This window comes from Clarias gariepinus, chromosome 22 (assembly GCF_024256425.1).
Source record: "Clarias gariepinus isolate MV-2021 ecotype Netherlands chromosome 22, CGAR_prim_01v2, whole genome shotgun sequence".
NCBI classification, from domain to species: domain Eukaryota; kingdom Metazoa; phylum Chordata; class Actinopteri; order Siluriformes; family Clariidae; genus Clarias; species Clarias gariepinus.
This window is the reverse complement of record NC_071121.1, coordinates 25,465,623-25,473,802: the sequence shown is the minus strand read 5'-3', so window position 1 is coordinate 25,473,802 and position 8,180 is coordinate 25,465,623. Positions and strand designations below refer to the sequence as shown.

Here is an 8,180-nt window from a genome sequence, read left to right as displayed (position 1 = left end):
TCACATGCTCACTCACACACTACACACAATTTGGGAATGCCAATTAGCCCTATCTGCATGTCTTTGGACTGTGGGAGGAAACCAGAGTGAGTAGAACACCTGATTCTTAAAAATCAACGGATACCTTGCCGCCAGTTTGCAGAAGAGACGCATCTGTCACTTGCGCGTTACAGGAACTCAACTGGTAGTTATGACCACATCCCCATACAGTCCTTCCATATGTTAGAGAGATTAAAGGAGTTCCTGGGAGGCCAGTGTTTCAGACGTAAAGCAGGCAGTCCAATCATGAGAGAATTTTTTTTTTTTACCTTGATTGTTGTCCAAGCTCTAGTGAAACACTGGGACCGTGCATGAGTGTAGCAGGGGATTATATTATATTATATAGAGAAATAAAGGGAGTTTCTACTCTCAGAAGTGTGTTCGGCACAATCCCACAAGTCCCGGTTTGATTTGAACACCCCTCGTACGAGCTAGATGAGATAACGCTGTGATTTGTCCTTTTGAGGATTTGAGGTAAAACTCGAATTTCTTAAGGGAAGAGAGGAGAACAGAGCGCTGCGCTGTGAACTGCATATTTAATGATTAGATTCACACACTCACACACACACACACATCCCTCAACTAGAGTATTCTCTTAACTGAATTTAAATAAGGAAAAAATTTTTGATCGATAAAGCCGCAGAAGAGTCAGATTTGTTTTATTCAACACAAAAGACAAAAATCTATCGGAATCTGATTACTCAGAGACGTGTGATATGTGTGTGTGTGTGTGACAGTGTTAAAAAGCAGACTCCATGGAACCCCTCTGCTTCATTTATTTATTTATTTATTTATTTATTTGTATAGCTTTACTATCACCATGTTATACTGTATGGTGCGTGTCATGTGACCTGAGGCCTCATGGCCAGGACGGGCCGAGTGTGTTTTCCCCTCTCGTCTCTGCTTTGAGTGAAACCGTACAGCCCCATGTTTATTTCATGTCCCATTTCTCTAGAAGCTCTTGCAGAACATCAAAGAAGAAGAGATGAGGGTTCGGGGAAAGGAAAGAGAGTGTACTCCAGTTTCCATTGAAGGTTCCAGAAACCTGGTCCAAAGGTTTATAAGACTTCTGTGGTTCAGATTCACATGCTGATGTGCTCGGAGGAAGCGAATAAAAAAAGCTGCTGAATGGTAACGACAAACGGAGGGCGTTCTCTCCAGGACAGGGGTTCAGGTTCAACTTGCATTCGAATGATGAGACATGGATCAGTTTCCATGTACATTGTGAACACTGTAAAAAAAACAACAAATTTATTCAATTGGCTTCATTGATTCCACCAACGGATCACATGGCTCATTTTTAGTTAACGCAAAAAACCTATAGCCATGTGCTCCTGTCTGGGCCAGGAGTAGCTCAGTGGTTAAGGCACTGGACTACGGTTCGGAAGATCCCAGGTTCAAACCCCACAACCACCAAGTTGCCACTGTTGGGCCCTTGAGCAAGACCCTTAACCCTCAACTGCTCAGATGTGTAATAAGATAAAAATGTAAGTCGCTCTGGATAAGAGTGTCTGCCAAATGCCTAAATGCAAATGCAAATCTTTAACTGTGTATTTACGAAGAAAGGGATCGAAAGGAAGTAGCAGAACTTCTGCGGTTGCATGCACATGGAGTTAGTTTGCTTTTCCAATAAGCTAACGCGAATCATCAGCGGCGATTCTGAAGTCTGTTTTGTCGGTCATCACCATTTTCTTATAAATAACAAGCAAGTTTGTCATCCCTAAGCAGTTGCCTGTGTTGCCTGTTGACCAGCAGCACCTGCTTCTGCGGATCGTACAGAAGCATCAAACCTTCCACTGATTAGTACTTTCTTGTTAGCTTTTAAAGATTTTTTTTTAAAGATTTACACAGTAAAACAATGCTGGACGTCCAACATACATAATAATCTCCTTTGAACGGTTGATATTGAGATTTATCCTCTTGTAAATCCTTCAAAATGGCTCTAATCTAAGTCTTGGTCTTGCTTTCCTGGGAAGGTCTTCATGATTTCATCATGGTGCTTGATGAGTTGGGTTTTGACTCGTTGTAGTTGATGTTACTTAATTACATAACTTTACACAACAAATTACATAAGTTACTTATTTACATACTGACCTGTTGTTTCATAGTTTTATTCTAGTATGGTTCTAGTCTGTAGAAATTAAATATAACGGACTAAATTTTTTTTCCCATCTTGGTTTTTCCTGAAACTTATACCTTTGGGATTTGAGGCGACACAAGGCAGAGGACACCCTGCATTAGGTGGGAACCCTTCTCTGAGCATAAGCAGACTCAATAGTACACTTTGAACCATTTAGAAACCCAAACACAACGTCTTCGGACCATCGGGGGAACCTGGAGTAACCAGTAAAAACCCACAAAGAACGGGGAGAACATGCAAACTCCGAGAGGTGCGTGACGACGACACCGTCCACCGAGCCACCATTCTCACTTGATCCGAAGGTAGAAAGTTGCCCACCAAGTACAGAGAGTGATGGAGATCATGGAATGAGAACAGTGTGATGCGCGGTGAGTGAGTGTTTCCAAAACAGACATGGTGGCTCGTCAAGACCAGATGGCTTGGAACAAAATAACGAGAATATTCTGCAGGCTATTACTATTTCTTATCAGACCAGGGCACGCCCATGAGCAACAAGAGCTGGAGCATGACCAAACGTATGGCGTACGACTAGCGCGCTAGCGTGTCTTTAGGAGTTATGGTCATGATTTGTCACCACTTAGACGGAGATGGAACATCAAGAGGGACCAGGAGGCATCAGCACAGGTGATCTTCTGGTTCTCCTTCAAAGTTAACAATGTGGTAATGACTACAGCTTAAAAACAACAACGTAAAAAAACATGAGGTGGAGTTCGACTACATAATCATAAAACATTTTAAGAGGGGTTCTCAGGATCAATAACAGGAGTTATGAGAGATTTTTTTTGTTCTCTTTTCACTTGTGTTTTTGATTTATTTATTTTTTTTGCAAGATGCTGCTTGGTGTGGACAAAGAGAACAAGTTAAAGAATGAACTGCGTTCCCATTTGAGATTTCATGTTTAACCCAGATCCTCCGAGTTTAAAACAAGATCATGCGCATGCATAATTAAAGGACAAGTCTGCCTTCGTGTCGGTTGTGGCGCCGCTGCAGTACACAGGAGCTCGGACAAGCAAAAGTGTCAAATCCGGGCCGGATTCTACAGAACGTCTGAAATCAAAAGCGCAATAAGCGCGGCAGCTTTATAAAGTCGAAATAAACAATTAAACCTTAAAGGGACGGACCAGTTTATTAACAAGCTGATTGTTTAATTAATCGCTAACACGTCGTTGAACAAAGTTTGAATCTAAAGTATGGTGACAGCGTACGCTTATCTTTACAATAAATCTAGGAACCGTTCGTAAAACAATTTTCAGCACGACAGTTGGTCAGAAGGTGTTGATTAGTTTCCTGTAACAGCAGATCTGACAGACGTAGAATAAATCAGGTTTACATTAACGTATTCATTTAAATATACACTGTTACAGTATATTTTGTTTCTTTACTGTACTAACATCACATTCACACAAGACTTGGATAGTGGATGCTCCCCATACCGTGATCTCTGGTTATTCATGTGTTAAAGTTTTTTATAAGGAGACATTATTTACATTTACATTTTAGAGCATTACAGCGTCTCATCATCTGAACGGTTGAAGGTTAAAGACTTTGCTAAAGGGCAAAAGTGACAGTTTGGTGGTGGTGGGGTTTGAACCCATGACCCTCTGATCAGTAACAGTCTAACGTTCACAGTTAACATTTATGGAAGGAGACTATGGAAATGCTTTGTAATAGGAAAGGCGATGTCTTCAGGACAGATTTTTCTCCTGGACAATTTAAAGTTTTTCCACTTATACGGTATATACGAATAAAATTTTATTATTTGTCAGATGTACCTCATAGCACAGTGAAATTATTTCGCATATTCCAGTTAGGAGGCTCACAAAGACAAAGTCACCTCTGTAGGGTTAAGAGCCTCGCTCAAGGGCTCAACAGTGGAAGTCTGGCGGTGCTGGGACTCAAACCCCCAACCTTCTAATAATATAATATAATATAATAAATATAATATAATATAATATAATATAATATAATATAATATAATATAATATAATATAATATAATATAGGAGAGAGATAACTTTTTTTTATCGGCTATATCATAACATTGTTAAATTCACTGTAGTATAAGTGAAAATAAAATGTTTTTTTTCCCCCCTTAGAACTCTTAAATGAATCTCTCTGTGTGAATGAGAGTAAAACAGAATGTATTACTGTATGTTCGGGACCCCAGATTTTTCTAGTTTCATCACTGCTGGTCTCGATTCTCTGGTTCCTCATTTAAGCCCAGCAGTCAAAAATTTTGGGGTGACTCTAGACAGCAGTTTAAACTTTCAGACACACATTGACTCTTGTCAGGGCAGGCTTTTCACATCTTCGCCTCCTTGCAAAGGTCAAACCCTTTTTAAATCGGAGCGACCTGATGAAAGCCATTCATGCTTTTATTAGTTCGCGGCTCGACTACTGCAACGCACTTTATGTTGGAATCACTCAACATCGTCTGCAACTTGCTGCGGCTCGTATGCTGACCAATTATGGTAAAAATGATCAAATCGCACCAGTCCTGTATTCCCTTCACTGGCTTTCAGTACAGTTTAAACTTTTAAAGTTTGTTTTTAATGCGATTAATAGTCTGGCACCTTCCTACTTGTGTAAAACAATAAGGTTTTATCAACAAAATAGAGCTTACGTTCTGCTAACCAAAACCTGCTAGTGGTCCCTCGGTCAAGGTGCAAACGATGGGGTGATCGCTCCTCTGCAGTGGCTGGTCCTAAACTCTGGAACACCGTTCCACCTGAGTTGCGCAACATTACGGACCTCCAAAACTAAAGACTCATTTAGAATGGCTTCTAATATTTTATAATTTTAGGTTTATTAGAATTTTATCGATTAGTTTTTTTTATTAGCATTATTATGATATAAAAATAGAAATAAAAAAATAAAAAATAAAACAATTATAAATAAATAAATGAAAATTCTAAGGTAAATAAATGAAAAATATAATATTATTATCACTATTATTATATTTTAATTTTTTTTAAATTTACAATTATGTTTTATTTAATTTTTTTATTGTCACTTTATTGTCATTTTTAGTGCTGTGAAGCACTTTGGTTCAACTTAAGTTGCTGTAAAGTGCTATATAAATATATGAATTAATTAATTTATTCTCCACTGCACGATCCTGCACAGGGTCGCAAGATGACTCGAGTCTAAACCCAGAAGACACAGGGCACATATGCACACACTTACACACTACTGGCAATTTGGGAACGTCAATTAGCTCAATCTGTCTGTCTTTGAACTGTGGAGAAAACCAGAGTACCTGGAGGAACCCCCCCTCCCCCAAGCACGAGGAGAACATGCAAACCCCATGCACACAGACTGAGGAAGGAATCGAACCCGCTGCCCTGAAGGCGCTGACCACTACACCAGTATGTTTTTTTCTTTATTATTATTATCCACAAAAATATTCTTCTAATTAGTTTTCTAAATAATTTACCTGTTTTTCTCTAAAATTTTCCATAAACAATACGCAACAGGCAGAACGGATCAGACCCCAGCTTGTCATAACGAGCTGATCTGTAATTGTGCTGTAGATAAAGCCTGTTACATCTGTTTTCATTCCAACACTGACACGAGTAAACACGGCTCGTTAATGACGAGCGCAGAACCAGATCTGACTTAACGCTTTGCTTTTTTTCCCCCCGTTGAGAATACTAATAAGCATAAAGACAGGATTGCATTTGACAAACGATTACATCTTTTATTCATGAGACTCGAACGAAACACACACACACACACACACACACACACACGACACAACAACGGAATGCTTGTTATAAAAATTTTATTCTGAATAAAACCATATTACATGTAGTGTGGTCAGCCTACACGATCTACCTCAGATTAGAACAACACAGCTCAGTGGACGTGAGACAGCACGGAAAAAATCGACGTCAAGACATGGACGTACGAGGCGATGACCTGAGATCTGTCCTCCTGCGACGAAGGAGACGAAACCGATCTCAGGTCAGCACTCTGGGAAATCTAATGCATCGGAACCCCGCAGTCAGGGACACATCACACTGGTTATAGTAGTAATGCTTCGCTGGGGAAAAGCACGAAATACATCACGGAGTAAAAAAAAAAAAAAAAAAAAAAAACTATGAAAAAAAAATTCACAAACTAATCACAGGATTTTTTTTTTTTTAATTCATGGAACTTTCCTTTTATGTTTTGCCTTTTTCTTAATCCTAATCACATCCCTGATCTAACTAAACTTTAACATCTACAATTTAAAATGTTTACAATTTGTGGTTTTAGATTTGTCTGTGGTTTTGCAAAAAACAAAACAAAACAGAAAGAAAAAGAAAAAAAGCATGAATCTCGCAAACGAATGCTGTTGAGTCTGAGGTAGCAAGGCAATCATGGCTTTCTTCTCAATTTAATTTGACTTTAGAAAACTATTCGACTCAAAACAATAAGAGAGCGAAAAAGAAAAAAGAAAAAAAAATCCTCGAATCTGAATTTTAGATCTGTCTTCATTTCCGTCACATGAATCCTCTCCTTGGAATGGATGCTGTATAGGCACACAGGGCGAAAAAACATCTCCGCATTCCTGAACATGTACAGTATTTACACGGGGGATGGGTACGTACGGGGACTCGTTTCCACGACGATAAGCGGATTAAAAAAGTGTCACGCTTTAATAGTTAAAAATTTGCAAAAAACAAACAAAACTGTGACACGGGAACGGAAAGCTTTGTCGCATGATGATGTCGGTTGGGAAATCACCTTGATTTGTTTTCCAAAAAAACAAACAAACAAAAAAAAACAGCTGACCAAACATGGATGACGCTGTAAACACGAGAAACACGGCAGAGAGGTGCATTCTGGGAGAAACGTGCAGCTGGATTGATTCGTGAGCCGGCGGGAAACAAGGGGCACGAGTGATTTTATCCGGCTGTTGGAAACGGAAACCAAGATGAACCGAGGGTCTCGGGGAGCGCACGCCAGAATAGAAACACAAGCTTAAGATAGTTACACAATCCGCAAACCCACCGTTAACACGGTAATAACCTGATCAGGTTATTTATACAGTTACATCCCAAGAATAATAATAATAATAATAATAATAATAATAATAAAAACAACTCAAATCATGGTCGATCTACAAGGTGACGGAATTTTACAGTTGCATAGTACAGACAGACGGAGTGATGGGCGTGGTGAGTGGGCGGGAACTCGGCGGTGGAACTGGAGCAGGATCGACGTGAGGGACGTCAGTGTGAGGGCGGGGCTTCACCACATCACGCGCCGCGTCGTCGATGTGTTTTTGTTTATTTACTTCATCGTTGGCAGCTTTCACATCACCTAAACACACACACATACATCATAACAGAAATTATAATTTAGAAAACATGACCTAAATACAAAATGACATAACTTAAAAAAAAAAAAAAAAAAAAAAATTTCCTGTTTAAAAAAACAAACATATGAGACGTCCTGCTTCGAAACTTCCCACAATCTCAGGTCAGAGCTGCTCCTACTGTATGGGCGTCAGGGCAGAAGCTACATTTCCAACAGATGTTCATGCAGCATGTTACACGTTACACGGACTGATATCATAATACACCAGGGCTCTCTTTTATTCATTTATTATTAACTATGAGCAGCACAGAGGTGTTTGATAGAACAGCTATAATGCAGCGACATTCAGCTATTAAGTTCTTAAAGCTAAAACTACGATTATTTTACTCCAATGTGGACAAACAGGGAATAACATCCGCGTTAACTACAGCACTGTGAGAAAGTCTTGGACCCCCCACTTATTTCTTCATCTTTCAAATGATAAAAATAAACATTCAGGAAACAAGGACAGATGTTTTACTGCGACAGGCTGCAACATGCCTAAAGATTAAAGATTTATTAGATCAAAGGTCTGAGGAAGATCAAAGATTTTGATATTTGGTCAAAAATCAAGATAAAAGATCGAGATAAAAACTGGTTGCTTCTGTAACAGCCTCAGCAGCGACCTCATTTCCCCTCTCGTATGTTCCAACCAC

At 39.4% G+C, this 8,180-nt stretch overlaps 1 protein-coding gene across 8 annotated transcripts in view; it reads right to left on the bottom strand.

The window, feature by feature from the left end:
* Positions 1–5,945: 5,945 nt before the first annotated feature.
* The window catches only part of LOC128510467 (utrophin-like), a 210,171-nt gene continuing 207,936 nt past the window's right edge, over positions 5,946–8,180 (bottom strand). For all 8 annotated transcript variants that reach the window (XM_053482764.1, XM_053482771.1, XM_053482770.1 and 5 more), the window contains one exon: positions 5,946–7,488. In XM_053482764.1, coding sequence (XP_053338739.1) covers positions 7,480–7,488 — 9 coding nt within the window. In that variant the 3' untranslated portion in view covers positions 5,946–7,479. The remainder of the gene's footprint in view (positions 7,489–8,180) is intronic.